Source organism: Tyto alba, unplaced genomic scaffold (assembly GCF_018691265.1).
Source record: "Tyto alba isolate M040663 unplaced genomic scaffold, T.alba_DEE_v4.0 Super-Scaffold_6, whole genome shotgun sequence".
In the NCBI taxonomy this organism is placed as follows: Eukaryota; Metazoa; Chordata; class Aves; order Strigiformes; family Tytonidae; genus Tyto; species Tyto alba.
In genome coordinates this window covers 29,947,711-29,972,408 of record NW_024881327.1, presented here as the reverse complement: position 1 = coordinate 29,972,408, position 24,698 = coordinate 29,947,711, and the positions used below count along the sequence as shown (strand labels likewise).

General features: G+C 39.5%; 1 protein-coding gene across 12 annotated transcripts in view; it reads left to right on the top strand.

Annotated features, from left to right (window-relative positions):
- Nucleotides 1–8,855: 8,855 nt before the first annotated feature.
- Nucleotides 8,856–24,698, top strand: part of NSUN7 (NOP2/Sun RNA methyltransferase family member 7) — a 25,350-nt gene continuing 9,507 nt past the window's right edge. For 3 of the 12 annotated variants that reach the window (XM_032999137.1, XM_032999136.1, XM_032999142.1), the window contains exons 1-8: nucleotides 12,318–13,960; nucleotides 14,163–14,522; nucleotides 14,914–14,972; nucleotides 17,192–17,322; nucleotides 19,820–19,972; nucleotides 21,202–21,385; nucleotides 22,961–23,171; nucleotides 23,804–23,947. In XM_032999137.1, the coding sequence (XP_032855028.1) occupies nucleotides 14,210–14,522; nucleotides 14,914–14,972; nucleotides 17,192–17,322; nucleotides 19,820–19,972; nucleotides 21,202–21,385; nucleotides 22,961–23,171; nucleotides 23,804–23,947 (1,195 nt within the window). In that variant the 5' untranslated portion in view covers nucleotides 12,318–13,960; nucleotides 14,163–14,209. Of the gene's footprint in view, nucleotides 8,928–9,056; nucleotides 9,115–12,317; nucleotides 13,961–14,162; nucleotides 14,973–17,174; nucleotides 17,323–19,819; nucleotides 19,973–21,201; nucleotides 21,386–22,960; nucleotides 23,172–23,803; nucleotides 23,948–24,698 lie in introns of those variants that run through there. The other 9 variants (XM_032999135.1, XM_042807684.1, XM_042807685.1 and 6 more) reach the window with 9 other exon arrangements.

Sequence of the window (24,698 nt, the reverse complement as noted above, 5' to 3'; positions counted from 1 at the left end):
ATCAGTGTTTCATTCATCTGCTTAATAAAATGAAAACCCAGGTCCACATAGTCCTGTTATGACTAATACTAAAGAGTTTAACAGCTGAAAGAAGAGAGCAGCAACAACCTTCCATGTCAGCTTATAAATTAATGTTACAATATCCTTTGCTGGTGTAATAGAATAAAGGCTTCACAAAGAATTTAGTAGATGTAAAGCTTTGGATAAAGGAGATGGATAATACATTTGAAAATACTCTCAATCTTTTATTTTCTCATTCTTTTCTTAGCATTTCCCTGTTAGTTTCCTTGTGGTATTTTGAATAGAAATGTTTTTCCTTGTATGAAAAGTATTACATCTAATTCCAACAGCCTCTCCAGGAATCCATCTTTGGGATTAATTACTAAGTTCTGAAATGCTAATGTACACAGTGTTCTTTGGCATGAACCAGGACAGCATACAGATGCAAAATCAGTGAAATTTTAAATGGAAGCCTGATGACTGTTTTGATTTCATAGAATCATAGAACGGTTTGGGTTGGAAGGGACCTTAAAGACCATCTAGTTCCAACCCCCTGCCATGGGCAGGGACACCTTCCACCAGACCAGGTTGCTCAAAGCCCCGTCCAGCCTGGCCTTGAGCCCTGCCAGGGAGGGGGCAGCCACAGCTGCTCTGGGCACCCTGTGCCACTGGCTCACCACCCTTACGGTAAAGAATTGCTTCCTTATATCTAATCTAAATCTACCCTCTTTCAGTTTAATGCTATTACCCTTTGTCCTATCACTATATCCTCTGATAAAGAGTCCCTCCCCACCTTTCCTGTAGCCCCCTTGAAGTACTGGAAGGCCGCTATAAGGTCTCCCCAGAGCCTTCTCTTCTCCAGGCTGAACAACCCCGACTTTCAGCCTGTTCTCACAGGAGAGGTGCTCCAGTCGCCTTGAACATCTTTGGGGCCTCCTCTGGACCCACTCGAGCAGGTCCCAGTCCTTCTTTTTCTGGGGGCCCCAGAGCTGGACACAGCGTTCCGGGTGGGGTCTCATGAGAGTGGAGTAGAGGGGACAGATTTTGCGGAGCAGAGTAGATTCAGGACAGATAAGCACACTGCTATTTCTGTTCAGGAAAGTGTTGCTCATATGAGCACAGTAGAGTGCAGTGGGATTCAACAGCTACAGCTATTGTTAAGCAATTTAACAACTCAGAAAATACAACCTTATCACCAACATCCACTGCAAACAAGCAAATAAACCATAAAGTCAAGTGCAAGATATACTCAAGCCAGTCCTGAATGAGAACAATGAGAACTGCATTTATGCTAAAACCACAGGGAAGAAAATTGTCTTATTCACTCTGTGTTGGCCATTCCAGTATTGAGTTGATGCCTTTGGCCTGCATGAAAAGAACCAAAACCTATCAGCAGCTTGTAAAACTAGTTTTCTGGTTTGTAGCCTGTATGTTTCTGTCTACTTTGACAGTATGATCTCTTATGAGACACATGCACTGCTCCTCGCCTATGAGACTATTATTAGATGCATGAAATCAGTTGGCAGGCTGTGTTTTCTAAAGTCTACCCCATTTTACAGAGTACTCTGTAAACACTGCAGGATACAGGCTAGGGAAGTGACTGTCTCTGTATCAGGTCACTGCTGTTCTTCACTTCCTGAAAGAAACTGGGTTTACAGTGAGGAATACAAAGAGACAAAAAGATGGGCACTGTGAGGACAGGCTCCAAGCAGTGTATGTCCTATTAGATAACAAAAAGCCAAGTTTGAAAGTCACTGGGGTATGCAGGTTGCCTGTTTTACAGACAATAGGTCTAAAAAAAGCCACTAATCTGAGATGTGTCAGAAGGCACTCAATGACAAGCTTCTAATTTCAGGTTATGCCCTGAGTAACATTTAGCTTCATCAAAAACACTAAGCCTCCTCTTTATCCTCCTAGCTTTGATGAATATTCTGATGTTGTCTCTGCTTGTTGAATGAGTGAAATTCTTCTAATCTCTGGCTGGGAGAACTGTTTAATTTAACTGTTTGTTAAAGAATATGAAAATGCAACTGTGACTTGTCAGGACAAAGAATGTGCCTTTTCATTACATCTGTTTGCTATGTATTGGTGAGAATGTAATGGTCATACTAAAAAACCTGTCAATTCATATTATTAATAGACTATTTTGTCATTATTGCTGGAAAATTGTGACAAAGTATTCAGAAGGGAAAAATGGACTATTTCATGCAAGGGCACTTACCAAGTGAGTTGCAAATGGTAAAAAGCAATAAATAGGAGAACAGTGTGTTTCTTATTCCTATGACTGTATAATAGATCAAGCAATCTCATCCCCAGCCAACAGTCTGATGATGCATACACACTGCCACAGCAGTGGCATTGAAATTGCATTGCTTAAGAAACACTTTTCACAAACCTGTTTCACGTAAAATATATTTGAGAGGGAACTGATTGATCTTGTGAATAGGGCTGAGTTAAGTCAATTTTGAGACTTAAAATGCTCAGTGGCATTCCAAGGAGAGTTAGAGTCATGGCTTTCTCTGCAACATACTTATCTGCAGAGCAGTGATAGAGATTTCTGAAACAGGACTCAGCTTCATCAGCAGAGAAAAATATGTACAGGCACCATGATGAATGCTCTTAATCAGAAAGGTGTCCTGTAACAAACAGGAGTATCTTAAATTGCAAAGTCAGCATGTTGAGACTCAATTGAGACTTAGCTCTTAGATGAATAATTTCCAGAAGGCAAAGAAAGCAGGAAAATCATGACAAAGATGACAATTTTCTGCCTTATAGTTAAGAGTTTGATCCTATGAAATCTACTGGACCGTAACTAGATTTCTTACAATATGTGCCTAGGTTGTTGACGGTTTGAGCCCTGAAGTATGAAGCCCCACCTTTTTAGGCTTTACAGTTTTTTTAATAATACTGCCTAACACATGTTACAAACTTTTAAGAGACACATGAAAATAGCCTGGGCTGGAAAGTATGCTGTTGGATGATAGTGAGTCACAGGGAAGACTACTGGAATGCAAGGCTTGTCTGAAAAATCTGCCCGACATCAGGCATGGGTACCCTGTATAAACAGGCAGAGCTGTAAGAGCTGTTTGATCTAGCAGACAGATACTCTTAGTTTTATATATTTATATTTTTATCTTATTAATAGCAACTATTCTGCTGTCTGTTGTCCAGATTTCTTCCTCAGACCTCGTAATCAGCTTTCTCTTGTTCTCCACACTTCAAAGTGCTAAAATAATGCTTTATTTACCCTACTGTTTTCTACCTGGGTATTTGTTAGTCTCTAGCCAATTTCTGTTAGCTGTTCTGTGTTATTCTGTGTTACAGTTGTGGTCTTCCACGCTATAAAATAAATGGTCAGAAGAGTGAACAGGGAAAAATTGTAACATTCCAGATCAAACCAACCTTGTTTTTAGTTTATCATTAATCATATTCTAAGATTTCTTCTAATTGTTATAAGAGAAAATTAAATAAAAGCACAGTTGTTGAGCAAAGAACATATCTGGGCAACCTTTCCAGTAAACGGTTGATCATTCTCAAGCTACTAACAATTTTTGGACTCATTTGGCCATTAACTTTAAAAATAAAATAAAAAATCTAGACAAATGAAATGTCAAAAACTGTTTTTTGAATGAACCCCTTACATTTTTGGCTGGATTTGCAAGTAGACTAGAAAAGCAAGGGAGAAAGATTTGTTTCATCACCTTCCTCAGTCCTATGCTCTCAGCTCACATTAGAGTCCAGGAAGCATTTTGTGTATGGTTAAATGGTATTTAAGGTTGAAGGCATTGTACTGCACTCCCATTAACTTCTAACTCTAATGAAAGCCTGTCTACTCTAGAACTTAAATCTTCCACTTCTGAGGCAGGAAATCTGACCCTAACCAGGATACTGATGAATATTTCAGAAATTTACAGTAAATGTATCACTTCAACAAGAAGGAATGACAAAAGAAATTTAAGGTAAGATCTCATATGTTTCTCCCCACTACAGTTCCCTAAAGGCTTTAAACTTAACACATGGTACTTGTTAAATAGTTTGAAAAGTGAACCAAAGACATCTTTGAGTCAAAAAAAACATTACAGTGACTATCAGTTTTGAACCATCAAATTTCTGAAAATTTTTGCAACAAAATTTATTTCAGTTTGACTTAAACCACAGATATTCACAGAGTGTTTAAAAGAGAGAAAACTGTTGAAGTCTTTGTTCTGTTACCAACTCCCGGTTGCTACATAATAGATCTGTTTACACGTTAATTTTTCAACCTGTGTTGGGTCAAATAAAAATGGCATCCTTCCTCATATATTTAATCTAGTATGTCTGAAAAAGCTACCAAAACAGCAACAACACAAAGGGTCAGGTTCCGTAGCCACCAAGAACAGCATGATGCTAAATACTAACAAGCCTACACCTGGCATCCTGGTAGATAATAATAATGGTTTCTTATCTACTTTAAGTAAACTATTTACTGATCTTTCATTACGAACAACTTTGCAAACTAGTAAACCCAAGTTACTGTGGATGAAACAAGCAATGAAAACTTCTACAATGTGAAAGACTTGGATGAATTGAAACTCATATGAAAAAATGTCATAGGTTTTGATATACCTTGTCAGTAACTGCCAAGTCATTTGAAAAAAACAGATTTGGAGCTTCTTGATTTCTTTGCTAAATTATATCTTTCAAAAATCAGCACTGACAATATGAGCATGTAAGAGGTTTGTGGATGCTGACCAGTTTGGCAGATTTTGGTCTTTCTGCCTTTGCATAATTTCTTATACTTAGATGGTAATTTCAAAATAAGAAGGGTAAGAAAGAATGTCCTTGTGTGGAAGAATAATTAATGAAAAAATAAAGCAAAAGTGTGTAGGGAAGTCACCAATGGAGTACTGCAGTAATTAATATTGGGATTTTTTTTTTTTTGTCCAGCAAGAACCTGGAAAGGGAGAGGAGCAATGAGATGAGATAGTTTGCCAATATATGTAAGTATTTACAGTAGTGAAGATGAGGGAAGGTGTTAGAAATGATAACAGGAAGACCTTATGAGACTAAATGAGTGGTAAATAAAATGACAGAGAAAAATCAGATAAATGACATACATAGGGAAAAAAAAGTCCTGGCTTCAAATACAGGCAGGTGAACTCTGAGCTGAAAGTTGCCACTCAGGAGCAAGATCTCATTCCCATCGTAGACAGTTCCATAAAAGCATCAACTCACTGCATCTTTTAGCCACCAAGTTCAGGTTTTACCATATCCAGTCCTTGAGTAGTAAACTGTATATAGTTTAAACCACCAGCTTACATAAAAAAGCCTAATAACTTCCTAATACTCTTCTTGAACGAAAGTCATATAACAAATTTGATATGATTTAGCCTAAGAAACACACTCAAGTATTACAACTTGTGCAGAAAGGAAATGAGATTTAACCTTTTATTTTGACTTCGACTGTTAATGTTCTACTCTAGCTCCCTCAGGAGTTCATTCATGCACCACTTAGGAGGCTGAGCCTGCAAACTGGTGAGGCCCTGTAGCTCCCACTGAATAAACTCTAATGAGATTACACAGCTTTCAGGACACACTAAGCTCCATGAAGAAAGGGCCCAGAAGAAAGAGAATAGCATTTCCTTTTTTTTGAGCCCCCTTCCACAAATCAGTTGGAAGTATCCACACTAAAGAGTCTAACTTATGAGATAAAGAAGTTTTAAAGGGGATTTCAGTGAGAGGGCAGTAGCTAAAAAGGTCACCAACAAAAAGGAGATGAGATGGTGGTGCTAATATATTTTTTTTAAAAGACAAATAGTTCCAGGTACTGAAAATTCATAGCTATATAAACAGAGTTTATGCATTTGCAAATGAATGAAATGAAGAAAACTTTCCAGTGGTTAGCTGGGTTTTTTGGTTCTGTTTTTTTGTTTCTCTTTGTTCATATTCACATGGCTTCAATGAGAGTGGCCTCTTAGTTTTGAATTCTAACACAGTCAAACAAAAATAAGACAGGCTAATCCATACTAACATAAGACAGGCTAATCCATACTAACATAAGGGAAACAAAATTCAGTAATACTGCATTCTACCAAATGTAAAACAAAATTGCTGATGCAAGACATTTCAAAATGGCAGCTTTTAATAAAGTAGTTTGCACGTTAAATTCTTGTCATAAGATCTCTCACTTTCCATGCTTACCTTGAAAACTGTTTATAGAATCAGTACTATGCATTCAGTTGATTCAACACTGTCTTAGTACCAGAAAACAAAACTGACTTTTATACTCATGTTTTTATTCCTTTTAATACATATATGACAAAGGGATGAAAAAGTGTTGCTTGAATCTTTTTATTGTGTTTTTTTTTAATCTACTAGCCCAGGTGATGGGCCATTAGAAGAAGCAAATCCACTCAAAGCATATTTAATTTTCTAAACCAAGATGCTTCACTAGTACTTGTGCTCTATGTATATAGAGGTACATGATATCTATTTGTTTAGCAGTGTCAATAAATTATAGGAAAAGAGGCCTTCTCTTAGCTCCAGAGAATCCTAAATCACATGCTTGGAGTAAAGAATAGTCATACGTACTCCTCAGTGGGTGATCAATACTCAGGAAAGTACATTCAAATTTAGTATACAGACTTCCCATCCCACTCCTTTAAATCTGGCTCAAGAGCAGCACTTAACAGTTCTTATGCACAGGTAACCAGGAGACTGAAGCTGCAATTTAAAAACATCTCTGCCTGCATAAACCAGCAGAGTATTGCTTTACGATACAGAGTTTAGGTCACCAGAAAGAGAATTTTTAAATCCTCATCAGCATCTCTCTGATGGTTCTGCCATGCTCTACTTCATTATCATTTAAGTTAAAAATGTGTAATCATTTCATATAATCATCGAGCATTTGAATAGGAAAACTAGTCATCTTTCCCAAGTCTTTTTTCAAGTTTCTGTTCATGTAAATCTGAAGAAATTATTTTAATATTTAAACCATTCAGATACTTGTGAATGATTTGGTGTCTCAATTTACAAGCATGCTGTTGATGAATTTATACATACTCCAGTTTGTGTTCAAAGTGCTTAATCTTTTACTTCTCACACAAGAAGAAAACCTATTGCCTTTAAAAGCACTACTTGATCACCTTCCTCTTCAAGTCAGTCCTGTTTGCAACTGATTTGCCAGCTCTGAATTCTCATTGCTTTCTGGATCTCAGTAACAAGACCCAAATATAACTTCAGGAGGAACCTGTATTTATAAAACCTGGTAAGATGAAGGAATTTTTTTTCACCTGAATACTACTCATCTTCACTTTGAAGGTGAAAGTAGTACACAGAAATGACAATGACGTTGGGCAGTAGTTTCCAGTTGGGTCTTTTTAAAAGAGCTGTCGTATCTATTTGGACAAAATGAAATAAATAGCACCAAAAACTCCTTTCCAACTATATTGTAGCTAGTATAGTGCCCTATTGATCCATACATCATGTATTCCTCTCCCTCATCAGGAAAGATTCAAGATTTGTTTGAACTGCTATGTGCAAAGTTTACCCAGTCTACTTGGCTTGCTTTGTAATTAATTTCTGCTGTCGCAATTGCACCGGCGTCACTGGAGCACATAGCAGAGCCAAACCAGAAAGGTGTTTTTGTCCCATCAGCAAACTTAGCATTGTTTTTAACTCTCCAAATTTTCTAGTCCCGATGCACACGATTACATAGTGTCACAGGTTGGTTGCACAGATTCACAGCTTGGTTTGCTTAGATATCTGATCATATTGATATCAAAAGGGATCTGTCTAATGACCAAGTTTTTGTCAGGGATAACAAGCGTTCACTTCTGTGCTGTTTCCCAAGAAACTCTGGGACCTCACAATTTGTAAAAACACAGATGTGCTAAGATTCGTACTAAGCTTTACTAAATGTACAGTCAACCTAGACCAAAGAGAGCCCTGGTTACTCTGTTTTTGTGCAGTCCAACTGCAGGAGTGAGTCTGAACTTCTAACTTCCCCATGTAAGAGCACTCATTCCTGGGGCAGATGCTTGTGTGAGGTGCCAGGCAGGATGGTATCAGAGAAATGACACACTAAAGGTCATCACAGATTTTAACTGAATCACGGGGGAACTTCCCTTATTCAGGAGAATTTAAAATAACAGCACAGATGTAACAGGAACAAAGTTTATGGGAGAAGAGTAGATGCCTGACAAGGTTATGGTTAATTTATTAGTTGAATATTGGAATAATTTCAGTATTTTGGGGTTTTTTAAACTAAAAAGTCTGAATACAACTTAAAAGTCTGATTCAATTATGTGTTTCAAGAGTAGAAGTTGAGGTCAAGACAGCTAAAACATTATGAAAGCATGGTGTACAGTAATAGCACCCTGCTAATTCGAAGTGCAGGTGAAAGCCCAGAACCTTATCTGGGGCAGTTGCTCTATTTGTTGGATTTCCAGTCCTGTAACTGGCGGTGTTTTGATGCAACTAGGAATGTGAGCGTTGGCAAGATTTATTTTTCAAAGTGGTCATGGAGTTTGCAATAAATAATACTGTTTGGGGATCATTTTTTTTTTTTTAGAACTGTTTTTTAAAACAAAACAAAAAACAAAACAAACCAAACCACAACAAAAACAACCAAAAAAAAGCGGGGAAGCGCGAACAACTCTTCCTCCAGCAGCAGGGATTTTCGCAAAAGTCCAGTCACAGCAGCCCTTGGGAAACACATCTCGTACACACACGTGCTTGCGTGCCGTTGCCAAGGTGGATCTTGTCATTTTGTTGTGGTTTCTTAATTGCTTAGGCGCCTCTTGGCGAATCCCCCGAGGGAAGGGCTCGGCCCGGCCCCACCGCCTCGCTCCGCCTCACAGCTTCTCCCCGCACCCGGCCCTTGCACCCGCCGCGGCGCGCACCAACGCCCCCCGGCCCGGAGGGGGAGCTGGCGGCCGGCGGCACGGGTAGGTTGGGGGGCCGAGCAGGCGGACCCCCCCCTCCGGAGCACAGAGGGTGGCGGCGTCCTTCCTCGAGCGCAACGGCGCTCCGCCCCGGCGCTGCCCGGCAGGGGCGGTGTGTGTGTGGGGGGGCCGCGGCCGGCCCGGGGCGGCGGTGAGGGCCGCCGGTAAGGGCCGCCGGCAAGGGCCGCCGGTAAGGGCCGCCGGTAAGGGCCGCCGGCAAGGGCTGCCGGTAAGGGCTGCCGGTAAGGGCCGTGGGGCGACTGCAGCCCCGGCAGCGGGGCTCCAGCGCCCGGGCTGTCCCGGGGCAGCCCCGCAGGCCCGGCGGCAGCGTAGGGCAGGCCGCCTCTCCCCGCAGCGCCCGGCGCCGCCATCCCCAGAGGGAGAAGCGAGTGGGAGAAACCCTGGCAGTAAAAAAGAGCCTTGAGGTTACCGCTGAGGGGAAGGGGTTTAGGAGTCGCCCCATCTGCTCCTGTGTGGGTTAGGGAGGGAGAGGCTTCTTGTTTTTCACGGCCTTTCAGCCTAGTGTTTCAAGAAAACCTTTGCTTATACAAAGAAGTTTTTTGGTTGGTTGACTAGTTGTTTTGGGGTTTTCTGTGTTTTTTTTTTTTTTTTTGTTTGTTTCGTTTTGTTTTGCTTTGTTTTTTTCCTGTATGACTGTACTATGATTTGACATGGACCGTTTCTGATAAATAAAGCAGAGTTGGGGAATGGCCTCGGGGCTGACTTCCCATCCTGTCTTTCTACTAATCTTCCCTCCCCTCCAGCTTAGATAACTGAAGTTGGGGACGGTAGAAGCTTTGCAATTCCTTGAAGCTCTGTATCAGTCGCAGCTGATGTTAGAGAGCAGATATGGTCATGTATACCCATAAAAACAGTAAGACAAAAATTACAGGATATGGCTGTCAAGGATTTACTGTTTGTTGGTGTATGAGGAACCATGCCCGTGCTCACAGAGCTGCTTTTCATGAATTCCTGTTAATGAGAATTAGTACTGGGTGGCCAGGCTGCCTGCTGTACCAGATACAACATAAATGCTATGGGGTTGTTTATTGTTTATCTCTTTTCCTGAATTGTATAATGGTAGAGGCTACTGATAAAAAGGTGATAACTGAAGAAATAGGAAAAATACACGTATTGGTATATAAACAGAGGAATTAGTGGCATTGATGGGTATGTGTGTGTGGAAATCCTTTACTATGCTGTGTAGTGAATGAATGTCATAATACTATTTGAATTCATTAAAGCTGGAGCCATCCTTCAAGCTGAGTGTTGATGATACACTAGTTAACTTCCCCTTTAAGTGAAATTACACGTAAACTGGAAACATACTTTTTATTTGCTATTCATATGGATCTATATTGTATGACACAAATACTGTATTTGTATAGTGCTGTTAGTTGATAATTGCAAAACTGTACTGTCTGTGGACAGTTCCACTTGAAACTGAGAACATGCAAAAAAGTTATTCCAATTTTTCTTCAGTTCCATTGGTAAGCATAGTGGCTAAAAGGGTAGTGTGTCTCTGGTGTTAGGAAGAGATGATTAAAACTCCCTTACATATTTAAACCTGGTGGTCATGAGGCAGTTCTGTTTGGTGGGCATCCTGTGGTGGTACCTGACAGATACCTGATGTGTTCATTTTTCCCAAATGTTTTAGGGAGTGAGAAAAAGGTTACCTCAGAGATCTAGTTCAGAAGCTTCCTTGGAGCATGAGCATAAAGTCCTTGTTCTCTCTTACTCACGCTCTCTTCAGGTGCTCTTCCAGTGGCTTTCTCATGGGCTTAGTCTCAGACATGTTGAACACTTCAAATACAGAGCCTGCCAGAGCAGCTGAGAGGTCCACTCAGTCTTTGGAAAAAAGATGGGAAAAAATGTGAATGCCTCCAGGCCTCCTACCTTGCATTGTCTGTCTGTAAAGCAATATGGCCTGATTTAGTTCCCCAGTCTCCTCTCTAGTTCCCACTCTGCTATTTGAAGCCTGCTATCTTTATTGCTATTGCTTGTACTTGGATAACAGTAACTTTTGTTACAGGAGTCTATCTGCATCCATAATACAAGTGTTTTCAGAAGAGAGATTTGTAAATCCCCTTGCACAGATAATGTACACAAGAAGCACCCCCTTTACATTGTGGTGCTACTGGTATTGCTGGTTGAACTGTTGTGCTAACAGGGAGTTGTTAGCAGTTTAGTGCGTTTTGACTTGGAAGCAGAAGTGGGGAGATACTTTCTTGTTTGTTCTCTGTGTTTTCACAACCAATATCATCCTGAGATAGGTGCTTGCTGTGTACAACACAAGCTCTAGGTGTCATGAGAACAGCTGTCCAGTAACTGTCCATTAAATTTTAGTCACAGGTGTATTTAAGTTCCCTTCTTCTGTGTACCCTGTTACTACTCTAACATGCAAATCTGATTAAGCTTAAGGAAAACAGTGTAGAAGAACTTGGAAAGTTCTTCTTGTAACTTGGAAACTTTATTGCAGTAGCAAGTTTCTGCTTTGTAAATGAGGCAGGTGTCCCTCTAGTCAGCCAGATCACTGACAGTGTGTATGTATTTTTACCATTGAATTGGTGTGCTAAGACTGTATGAAGAGATGCTGGATTTGCGTCCAAATCAGATTGATTTAGCATTTGTAGGACGCAGGAGTATTACAAACTTTGATTTTATTTTTTTATTTCTTTACATTATTTCTTCATCTCTCTTCAGCAACTCCCTAACACAACAAATTCATGTTTGATTTGAAGATTTTCTTAACTAAACAATGGAAAAAAATCTTTCTGAACTTTGAAGGCCATTTTCTCCTTTAGGAGAATGATGGCTTCCTTGGGACCTTGAGGTTTTTTTTTTTTTTTTTTCCCCTCAACTGAGTAATCTGCTTGACATTCAGCACATTTCTTCCATATACAGGGTCTTTTCTCTAGTTCTTTCCAGCTGAGCTTCATATTATTCCAGCTTGGTGTTCTCTGCTTGGCACAGAGTTCAGTAATCCAAGCTGTGATACACAGCGTGCAGTGTATCTGTACAGGGCAGAGCACTATCATCTCATCTATATTAAGATGACATTTGTCTCTTGGGAAAATGTATTCACCAAATCATCTTAATAGCAGTATGTCTTGTGTGTTAGCAAAAATGGCTTTGTCAAAGAAGTCACATGCAGTAATTAGGAACCCTACAAGTCTTTTAACTCCTGACACCACAAACACTAGTTCACTTGCTGTATATTCTAAAAAGGAATATTTTGTGTTCAGCTGGAGAAGGGATTTGAGCTCTAGGTCCCTGTTAGGTGCTGTTGTCATTTCAGTAAAATCATACACATATCTTCTGGTCAAATTACTGTAAAACATCCTGAAATCATTTATGTTGTTTTTTTGTTTTTGTTTTTTTTTTTTCCCAAGCATAAGAGTTTCAGTTTGGTTTAGGTAATCTGGTACTTTATTCTAGTGAAAAACTGCTTTCTTTTGACAATGCTGCTTGTTCTGTTTCAATATGGCTTCATAAAATAAATTTACATTTGGTCCATGGATCCATCAGTGCTGCATCTAACACTAAGGATGTTGGTGCTTGTCTCCCACAAGAAGCCGCTGTTTGTCTGAGGACCAGGACCTCTGTAAAGAGACAGTAAGAGTTGCTTCTACCGGGTTAGCAGCTCTCAGTTTTGGGGAGCAAATCCTGGAAAGGAGAATGAGATGTGGCCTCCTCCATGTGAGCCACCAGGGCTCAGGAAGCCGCACTGGTGGGTTGTCTGGAGCATGCTGGGCTGGGTGGGCTCTGACCTGTGCCTGTCTTGGAGAGGGGAGGAGTGTCACCCGTGTCGGGGAAAGGGAGTTTGAACTGGGCAATGCTGGCTCAGCGTGGGGCATTTCATGGCTGCCTGCTGAAGAAGTAACAGCTTGTGTTCCTCCTTTCTCCTCCAACCCTGCATGGCACCGTTCTCCTTCATCACGATGTTCTGTGTGATGAGGGCTTGAAAGGGAAGAGGAAAAAAGGTTGCTGGGCAAGTATGTCTGACCCAGGGCAGGGAAGAAGCTTAAGAATGGTTGTACTGAGCTAAATTATGTAGCAAAATAGAAGATCCTTTCTGTTTGGTCAAAGTATCACCTTCTTTTTTTGATTTTTAGACTGGCAAAAAGAGTAAATTTTGCTATTCTGTGCTGTTAAAATATCCAGAACAATTTGTCAGCACCAGATCCATGCCTAGCTTTCTATGCTAAAGCTGCTAAATTCCTCACAGTTCTCTTGTATTATTCTTCCCCAGACAGGAAGACTAATTGTTTGTTTGTTTGTTTGAAATCTTTCCTGTGATTAGATTTGTCTTGGCTTAGCCCTCTTCTGAACATTTAACCTGACTTCTAAGCCTCCAAATATTGTCAAAAACGCGTGTTGTAGCAACCAGAGCAGGTAAGGTAAATCCAAGCACCGTGATAGATATACTTTGTGTAAGTTTTATGTGGAATTTAAGCATATTTTTGTGTAGGTTTTATGTGGAATTTAAGCATATTTTTGGAGTCAACTAACACTGGGGCTTTTTGTTTTTCTTGAAGCCCTATTCCACCTCTGGGGAAGATAATTTTTATTTTATTGTTTATGTAAGATGTGTACAAAATTTAAGAAATGCATGTGGACTTATGGAGAGTTGGATAAGATATTCAAAGACTGTCAGAATGGATTTCCTGCATTTGAAATTGTGCTCTTTAGTTAGTACATTAAATACATTAAAAACTTAGGTGATCTCTATTATCCCTTTTTAGGAACAGTTACACAGTTTAGTGGACAAGCATGTGGAAATCACTGCAACTTTTTTCAAGATGGTTCTTCTTTGGAAGAGAAGATGTCTGCTTTGAAATTTCTGTAGTATCTCTTTGTTAAAGGAGAATTCCTAGTAAGAGATACTATTCTGTCTGCAATAATAATGCTTCTTATTGGACATAGAGAATCAAATCTCTGCATATAGTCTGTTTAGGATTATCTATTGTAAAGCACTGGCCTCTTTGAAACAAGTAACCAGTCTTGCACTATCTGCATTAGTGAAAATAAATAAGGTAAGAAAACTATTATAAATACTTCTCTGCTATACGTAAGATTAGAGACATACAGAAGTTTAGGTGATATATGTATAGATGTATTTGCAGGATTAGAGGCTAAAAGAGAAAATACTTTCTTCTGAAAATCTGGAAATTAAGGAAAAAGTGTATTCTAGTGAAATAAAATTTCATAATTCAGTACCAACTTTATTTTTTGCAGAGGCAGCAGGATTTTGACTTGCACTTACACAACCAGCAACTGGAAAAATGCCAGGTTCTAAAAGTAACTTGATGTCTTTACATGAGGATGTTATAAATGATACTTCAGACTTGAGTGAAATGAAAATTTCAGATGAAAAAGGATCTGTAGAAAAAAGAACAATGACTCTGATTGAGAAGAATGGCTATTCCGACTCTGTATACATAAACGCAGCTAAGATTTTTCAAGGCATTCATACTGAAAAGTGTAAGGAAAGAATATTGGTGCGGTATGGTGATGACTCAGTATTTCCCATGCTGACTTTTAAAGATGAGTATTCTCAGTATGTATCTTATGAACTGGCTTTCAGTGCTCTAAAATGTAAGTATAAAACTTTTCCAAGAATTGCCGATAGAATTGATGCAGCAGAGAAAATGTGGAAAAACAGTATTTAGTTTTTGCCTGACAGCAGAGATCTGGGGAATTTTTTGTTAAACTACACGTTACTACTAGGCTACTCATAGCCCTCAAATATCTAAATATATGTAAGTGTTGTTAGCTTTTTGTGAAGTCAAATATTTAATCTGTGCTTATTCATGTAAAGGAATTATACGTATTTAGAGTTGCTACTGTTTGTGATTGAATTTGCCCTTAATTTTCATGATGTTTAAACATTCAGCTCTTTCTTTTGTGATTTACAAGTTTTTCTTTTTCTTCCTTAGAATCTTGTAGATTTCATAGTGTAACTTGTCAATATTTTATTTTTTTGTAGATCAAGATCTTCTTGAAGAAATATTATTAGATAGTTGTGTTTACCCATGCCAGTCCATAGTAAGTGAACACTTTTGTGAGTGAATAAATTTTGTATTTTCTGAGTTGGTGTAATTAGAATATTTTCTGAGGATTCTGCAACATTCTTCAAAACAATTTGTTGTTTTGAACTGTATGGTAGCCTGAGACTGAAATAATGCTGTCCTTTTTAGTTAGTTGTCTAAAGTATCAATCTCCAAGATATTAGATACGTTGTTTGTGAGATTCTTATTGCACCTTATTGCTTGGAGTCAAAGCCTCCAAAGAAAGAATTAAAATAGATTCATTTCATTGAAATGAAACAACCCATGCTTAATTTCCTGGACAAATTGTATTGCATACAAATATCTTACTTGCAGGGGCAAAAAATTATCCAGTTTACTCTAAACATGCTTTCCTGCTTTGACATGAAAAGACAATCTAGAACCTGGCAGTAATCTGCTGTTTCTTCCAGTTTGGTCTTTGATGCCTTTGAAAATAATGAGATGAATTTGAACTGATGTTATTTGTAGAGATTGATGTGAGCAGGCAAATCTGGCTTGTTTTTGTAAGGAAGTAAGACTTAATGTGGTAACATTTTGTATTTGGTGGTATTTCCCTAATAACTGAAGTTTTCTAGCTACTTTTGGTCATATTTGTGAGAAGGTAAGAATATTTGAAGGCATAAGAACTGTAGGGATTTCATGAAAAGAGGTAGACAAGAATAACTGAAGTGCTGTTAATTGCTGTCTCTAAGGAGGAGGTGCTTCCTGGTTTAAAAATTTAGACACGGGAAGGAGATTTTACAATTGTCCCATCTCCAGGATGGTTATTATATACTGAGCTTATTAGTTATATACTGAAGAATCCCACAAAAGACTAATTAATTGATAGACAAGAAGTTTTTAGTAGCTTAGCTATTCAAGGAACTACTTTGCGGAGAAAGTGATTTGAGTTTAAATTCTGATAACATTAATTATTAAGATATGCTCTATTATCTGTGTGTATGGGGAATGTTTTTAATTTTGATAAGCTAAATAACTTTTAAGTGGTGTATTTTGAGTTTCTAAAAAATTCTTTAGTGTTTTACTAACTCTCCATGAGGAATTACTTTCATATTCTTGCAAATAAGCATTTAATTGAAGTTTTTAATGCCTCTTAGGAGACTGCTGTTTGATATGGCTCTTTTAGCAGAAGTAAGGCATGCTTTATGTCACTGTTGTAGTTTGAGCCTGGAGGGCAACTGAGCAGCAAGCAGCTGCTCACTCACCCTTTTCCCCTCAGGAATGGGAAGGAGAGTATAAAGCAAAAGGCTCGTGAATCCAGATAAGGATAGGGAGGGATGACTCACCCATTATGGTCAGGGGCAAAAGACAGACTTTTCAGGGGAACAAAAAGAACATCTGTTTAATTCAAACACTAACAACAACACTTAACAGAGTGGGACAGTGAGAAGCATTACCACACCTTGGAAAGACCTTCCCCGCCCCCTCTCCTTTCTTCCCCAGGCTCAGCTTTCCTCTGGATACCTCTACCTCCTCCCTGCCAGCAGTGCAGAGGGCAGGGAATGGGGAGGGGGGGGTGGTGATCAGTCCTGCAGCTTCCCCCCCCTCAGGGAGAGGACTCCTTGCATTTTTCCCCTGTTCTAGTGTGGAGTCCCTCTCATGGGAGACAGTCCTCCACAAACTTTTTTTGATGTGAGTCCTTCCCATGGGCTGCAGCCCCTCCCGAGCTGCTGGGGCACCGGTCCCTCCCATGCACTGCAATCCTCCCAGTGCCAAACTACAACAGTGGGGGCTTCTCAGCGTCCCGGCCTTCTTCAGGCACAGCAACATGCTCCAGCGTGAGGTCTTCCACAGGCTGAAGGTTGGCATCTGCTCCACTGGTGACCTCCATGGGCTGCAGGGGACAGCCTGCTCTCTCACCATGGGTCTCTGCTCTGGCACCCCCCCCCCCCCCATCCTCCTTTTTTCCACTGATCTCAGTGCTTGCATAGCTGTCTTCCTCACAGCTCTTCCTAAAAATTCTCTCTCCTCCTCCTAGGTTCCCCTTCTTAAATATATTTTCACAGAGACACAGCCACTGTCACTAATTGGCTCGGCCTTGGCCAGAGGCAGATCTGACTTAGAGCCCGGGGGGAGCTTTGAGAAGCTTCTCACAGGGGGTCACCACTGTAGCCCCCTCTCCTGCTACCAAAAACCCCACCGCACACACAAACCCAACACAGTCACTTTCTCTATCCAGTTGCTTTTCTGTTGCAGCCAGATGAATTAACCAGCTTGCTTGTTGTGATGTTTTATGATCTACAAGACCGAAAGTTTCAAGCACGAGACATATTTGGCGAAGAGGAACCTGTAGCAGAAGTTCGGAAAATAGAGCGTTATCTACACAGGTATATATGTTAAGAACTCTTTTTAGAGTCATAGAATCATTTAGGTTGGAAAATACCTTTAAGATCATTGAGTCCAACTGTAAACCTAACATTGCCAAGTTCACCACTAAACCATGTCTCGAAGTGCCACATCTGCATGTCTTTTAAATACCGCCAGGGATGGTGACTCCACCACTTTCCTGGGCGGCCTGTTCCAGTGCTTGATAACCCTTTCGGTGAGGAAATATTTCCTAATACCCAATCTGAACCTCCCCTGGTGCAATTTGAGGCCATTTCCTCTTGTCCTGTCACTTGTTACTTGGGAGAAGAGACTGAGACACCCACCTCACTCCAACCTCCTTTCCGGTAGTTGGGAGAGAGCAATAAGATCTCCTCTCAGTCTCCTTTTATCCAGGCTAAAGAACCCCAGTTCCCTCAGCTGCTCCTCACCGGACTTGTGCTCTGGACCCTTCACCAGCTTCGCTGCCCTTCTTTGGGCACACTCCAGCACCTCAGTGTCTTTCCTGTAGCGAGGGGCCCAAAACTGGACACAGGATTTGAGGTGCGGTCTCACCAGTGCCGAGTACAGAGGGACAATCCCGTCCCCGGTCCTGCTGGCCACACGATTTCTGACACAAGCCAGGATGCTCTTGGCCTTCTTGGCCACCTGGGCACACTGCTGGCTCACATTCAGCCGGCTGTCGACCAACACCCCCAGGTCCTTTTCCACCGGGCAGCTTTCCAGCCACTCTGCCCCAAGCCTCTAGCGTTGCGTGGGGCCCAAGTGCAGGACCCAGCACAGCCTTGTGGAACCTCATACAGTTGGCCTTGGCCCATCGATCCAGCCTGTCCAGCTCCCTCTGTAGAGCCTTCCTACACTCAAGCAGATCAACACTCCCACCCAGCTTGGTGTTGTCTGCAAACTTACTGAGGATGCATTCAATCACCTTGTCTAGATCATTGATAAAGATATGAAACTGAACTGGCCCCAGTACTGAGCCCTGGGGAACACCACTTGTGACTGGCCACCAACTGGATTTAACTCCCTTCACCACCACTCTTTGGGCCTGGCCATCCAGCCAGTTTTTAACGTGGTGAAGCGTACGCTCATCCAAGCCACGAGCAGCCAGGTTCTTGAGGAGAAGGCTGTGGGAAATGGTGTCAAAGGCTTTACTAAAGTCTAGGTAGACAACATCCACAGCCTTTCTGTCATCTAATGAGTGGGTCACCATGCTGTAGATGATGAGGTTAGTCAAGCACTAACCTGTCACAAACCCATGGTGACGGGGCCTGATCACCTGGTTGTCCTGCATGTGCCGTGTGATGTCAGACTGACAGGCCTGTAGTTTCCTGGATCCTCCTTCTGGCCCTTCTTGTGGACGGGCATTGATAGGTATTAGCAGAAATACAGATTTGTATAGCCAGTGCTGCCTTTTTATAATTGTCAATACCACAGATGTATTTCAGCTTCAAATTTTGTTGACTTTGTTTTTATTTCTCATGAGAACCTGGTTTGAAGGGAAACTTCCATATTTCTATAGTTAAGAAAAATACAGCTAACAGACTATATTGTGGATTATTTTGCTAGAAAAAATGTATCTTATTTTGGAGCTGTTGGAACTTTCATACAATTTTAGAAAAAAAAATAAATAGTAAGCATTCATAAATATGAGTGTAATAGAGCCAAAAGTTCATGGAATGGAATAACATTGATTTATTTAGCAATACTTCTCGTATGGAACTTTGTTAAATATTATTTTAAGTGATTAGAACAAAAAAGAAAGGTTTTGTAAAATAAACATTTGAAGTACAGCTCAAGTATTTCTTTTGTCAGTCTGTTGTTGAACAGGCATTTGTTGGACAAATTTGTGTTGTTGCTGGATTTAGACTAGCCCCCAAAATTTTGTGAATATTGTAAGAGCAAGGTATTCCTGGAGGGCATCTGAAGTAGCTCACCAGCAATTTTTATTTGTTTTGAAGCATCACGTATCAAGATTATGTATAAAGCTTGTGGGAAGAAAAGACTGGGAATATTTTCTCTGACATTTTTGTGTAACAATAATAAAACTGACTCCTGGTTGCCATCATACTTGTGTTGCTTCTGTACGCATTTAGAGGTCAGCGTTCATCACCTGCTCATTCTGCACATATAGGCATTTGTATCTTCAAACGTACAAAAAAATCTGATGATTGTATTCCACAGATTGCAGTTCTGAAACATTTGGGGTTTTTTTTTAGCTTTGTGAGAAAATGGATGTATTTGGGAGCTGTCTGTCATAATACTAGTCCCTTGAGCATTTAAGTAAAATATTCTCAGCTGTGTATTACGACCTTGAGTTTACTGTTGTTTGGGGTAGAAAATGTCCTATAACTGTGTATTTTCTGTAACAGCATGCAAAATGAGGCCACATTTAGTTTTGGTTTCTGATCAAGATAGTATTGTAATAGAAATGTTGCATGCTAATGGCCAGTGTAAACATTTAGAAAACTTATTAAACTTGTGACTATGCTTTTGTAGTTTTAAGACCAAACTGGCAGCTACACTAGCAAGGTGGCGCATCAAACATAATGCTCTTTCAATTGAATACATTCTGCCAGAAACCATACGGAAGCAGGAACAAAGGGCTTCTGCTTTACCTTTATGTGTTTGGATAAACACATTTAAAATCAGGTAAGGTCTTTAAAGTATCATCTAATATTGAGGTTTTTACATATGAAGTGATATAGTTTATTACACTCTTCTTTTAGAATTTCCAGGTTATATTAAGCTTCTTATAGTACATTCTGCTTAGTCCAGTGACATTGCATTATGTTTATAGTTTTTATATATTGTAGTAATGGTATTCATAAACTGTAAGAAAGCTGTGAAACAGTTTTCCTTACTATTCTGTTGTTTGTGTGGGTCTTTCACCGAATAAGTGAGTTAGAAAAGTTAGAAAAAAGTATATGGGTGAGTAAACTGTGACGAAAAATAGAGGAAACTTCGTTAAAAGTGGATGTATTACTGTAAGCCATAACATTGGCAAAGGGTGTTAAGACAGCTACAGTGCTTAATACCTGTGTTTATTCTGTAAGGATAGGGTAAACTTGAAATAACAATATACTTTTAAAAATACTTATATTCAGCAGGCTACTATATGTGTAACATTTGTGTTCCCAGTTCTGTACTAACTGATACATGAGCCACACCAGGTTATCCTGTTACCGGTTTTGTTAGACAGGTAATCCATTTTATTATGTTTTCAAGAATTTTTTTTTCATACTCTTGTCTTGGACCAATGTTCTGTGCTTAGGTTGCAGGCTCTTCAAGATAGAGAAAGGCGTCTTACTGTGGTTGTGATTTTGCAACCCTTAAACAAGACTGAAGTAAAAGCTGCTACGTTGATCCTATGTTTAATGTACTGTATGAGCTTATGGCACTATCTGAAACTCCATTTTAGCAAACAAATCCTGGTGTATATACTTTTGAATCTTTATGATATTTGAATTGCAAACCTCAGCATTTATGTCTTCATTACATTTGCACAAGGATTATTTCACTTACCAGCCATTAAAATCGTTGGTGAGCTGGGCTAAATGGAAAGCAATTGACAGAACGAAACTATTGCAGCAGTAAATTTGTTACAGTGTCTCTTGCACCCAGACATTTATGTTTTGATGCTTTGAATCATCCTCTGGAGACACATATCTCTTAATTTATTTTATCAGACTTATTAACTGTTTCAAGCCAGAACTTACATGCTTAAAACAGTGAATTCCCCTCCTGCATTAGGCAGTATTGCATTTTTATATATATATATATACTAAAAAAAATAAAAGGCAAAAAACCATATAATCAGTGTGAACTATATTGCTTAACTAACTGTTGTATATTTAGTGGTCAGAGTTGTGTGTTCACAGCCTTCAAGACGTTTTCAGCGATTTGAAGAAGAAGGGATTCTCAAGAGTTGAATCTGTGTCAGACTTCGACTGTTATACGTACTGTATGGACCAACATTGCCATGATGTCTTGTTTTTTCCTCCTGCTCTTAAAGAACAGCTGCTTAATTCAGATCTTTTTGCAGATTGCAAACTCTTACTGCAGGTGAGTTGATGTCACCCTGGAATAATATGATCTGCAAACTAAAATCATGTGTGAATGATGTATTGTGTGACTGTGTTATTAAATCAGACAGCAACAGTCTCAAAAGGTTTTGGATATTTTTAATAATCATAAGGTTGGAAACCAATTCACTTAATTTAGTGTGTAAATGTTAATGCTTATAATTGATAGCTACACTTAAATTAGTAAAATATTTTAAATTTAATCTTAAAATTGTTGAAATAAACATCAGGTGGTCAAAGAGGCAGTCTCACTTCTGAAAATGTGAGGAAAGTTTCTATGTAACTCTACATGTGTTACCCCCAGTGAGTAGATAATGGTATGCTAATACAATAACATCTTTTACTCCTCAGCTGCATATTTGTGATGGAGTGATGACACTTCTTTGTATTTTGTGTAGTGTGGTTCCTAAATCTCCATAAACCACACTGGTCTTTTTCCTGACTTGCCATCATTAGCCTCTCCAGGCAAGATTGGTCGAGGTTCCTGTTGTAGAGTGGTAGTTTGGAGTAACCCTGCAACAGCACACAATCACAAGTTATCTGAAATGCCTGGTGACTCTTGAGTGCTTAGCAGAAACATTTCAGAGGGCATTTTCACTTGATGCTTAACATTTTCTGGAAATTTTAGCCTGAAAATTTATTACCCAACTTACAAAGTAATTCTGAATATCTCATTTCAGTGTGTATATTTTGAACAGAAGACTTACAGAAAAGAACTATACATCTATACATGTCATCCCCGTAGGTCACCAAAACAAATTCGGCGTATTACTGCTTAAGAATATTTAAAGTTAGGCAACAGCACCCCCAAAAACTCCATCTCTGTGTAGTGGGGTAGGGTGGTACTTGAATGGTGTAAGTAGATACATAGACATGCATGTGAACTTAGAGGTTTTGCTGTTGTTTCTTTTTCCTTAACACCAGTATTTGCCAGGTGTGGTGCAAAACTTGGTTCCCGTGGTCCATAGCTTCATCTTTGCCTTTTTAATTAATTTGGTGGAGATAATGTTTGATCTCTCTCTTCAGCCTCTGTAGTATGAGATCATTTACTCTTGTAAATGTGCTTTCTGCATTCAAATCTGCCTCAGTGTTCAGATTTCAGCAAAATCTTAGTTTTTGATCTGTAAGGGCTTCATTTTTCCTATAATTATCTTCAAGAGCTGTGTGAATAGTTCTGCATTTCTCTGCTAAGCTGTCTCTGAGGATGAATTTTGCATATTGTGGTCTATGTTTGTGTTTTCTGGAACTGGCTGTCACTAGGAGTTACTCCTTGTGATACGCACTTAACATTTCTTTTCACCTATAGATACTATGCTTTCTTATGCATTAGTTAGAATGAAATTATTTAAATTTAGTGAATTTAACTTATTAAGATGCTTGGTTTTGTGCTTTATTTAATTCTGTATTAGCAGCTATTGATGCTTAGTTTTTCTCCTTGCCCGTTTCTACTTTGTCATGAAAAAAATGAAAGGCTTTCCTAATTTGGAAAGGAAGGTTGGCACTCATAGAAGCCAAATTAGCTGGTGATACTTAATTTTGTGTCATTGTTTTCTAGGATAAGTCTCGCAGCCTTGCTGTACACTCTGCACAGGCACTGCTCAATACGGGTGATGACATTATAGTGGCTCATGTAGGTTCCCATCTGACCATTGCCCATTTGTCAGCGCTGACAGTTCACACCATGTCCAGAATTTTTGTTTGCGGTGTAAAATCTTCATCAGAAGCAGATGAACTGAGGAACTTATTCAATCACATGGGATGTAAAAGTAGGTGTTAGAACAGTTGGTATGCATGAAGTATTGTAATGTAGATGTTTGTGATAACTATAAATACGACATACTTCTGTCAGGATTCAGAGATCTCATTTGAGGATTTGGGGAGGGCAGTAACAACTTATTTTTTGCCACAAGGTGGACTGACAACTCTTCAGCTACGGTCAAGTTAGTCAAAGGTTGCAGAGTAACTGTCATAGGTGCAGGCTCCTGAAGTGTCAGGGTGAAGTTTTCCATGTAAGTAGTCACTGTACAGTGGTTGGTGTAGCTGGGAACTTTTGTGTCCATTTATTTGGTGTCTTGGCTATTGCTTTCAGTCTGATTTTCACCAGTTTCCGAGAGTGTCAATCCAAAACACACGTACCCGTCTGGTTCACCCAGAGGACACAGTCAGAACAGAATACCACAGGAGTCTGGAACCCCGTTAGCAGACTTTTCAGTGGAAGATGCTAAGGTCTCGTCCTTCAATCTGTTTGAAATCAGTGGGACATACTTTGGAGGATCAGGGTCTAGCAGCCTCTAGCTCCATGGAAGTCTGTGTAACACCAGTCTCTTCACCTTTATCACATTAAAATAAGGCAGGCTTTCTTGCATGTAAAACACTTGAGTTTTTCCTTTTTTTCCAGATATTCAGTTGTTACATGAAGACTTTACTGAGATTGCACCCACAGACCCAAGACTTCAAGAGGCAAAAATTATTTTGCTGCTACCACAATGCTCTGGGCTGGGTGTGGGCAATCCAATAGACTTTATTTTACATGAACACAGAGGTAACTTTTGATACAATAGTTAGCTCATGCTTTCTGGTAGAAATAGTACTCGAGTATCGTGGTCTGCACATTGTAGTTGCTTCAGTAAATTGTATCATTTTATAAAATACCCTTCCTTTTAGATTTTTATTTTAACTACTATAAAACATAAGTATTAAATAGTTTGCATAATTCTGTATGTGTAATGTACATGGAGGTCACTATGGATATACAAAAGAGAATAAATACATTACACAGATGATTTTTCCACACAAAGTGAGGAAGAATGTATCTGGCCTAGTTTAGGATACTCAACAAGAAAGCAAAATCTTTCTAGGTGGCACTGAAGGATTAAGAGTGTTTTGTAAAGGCAATTTCAGGTTGGTAGTATGAGATTTGAGGGTTATTCTGGGGAGCAGAGTGTATATAGCTTTCCTTTTTAAAGTAAAAAAACCCTATAGGTAGAAAATTTATTTCAAGATACCAATGAGTATATGTCATTTTCCCTTGATTACATTCCTTTATTGGTTGATTGTCTGAGTCTATTCACTGTACAGTTTTCATTAAATAGAAACAAATAAGAGGCAGTAGTCATTACGGGTAAAGAGGGAAAGAAGAAACTTTTAGGCAGCCCTTGGTATTGTAATTCATAAAACCTGCTTTCCCACTGCATAGGGATAATCAGGGCTGCTACCAAAGCATTTTCTGCAAACAGCCGAATTTTAAGACACTAATACAGGATGCATTAATAAAGTTACAACTCTTTGCTTTT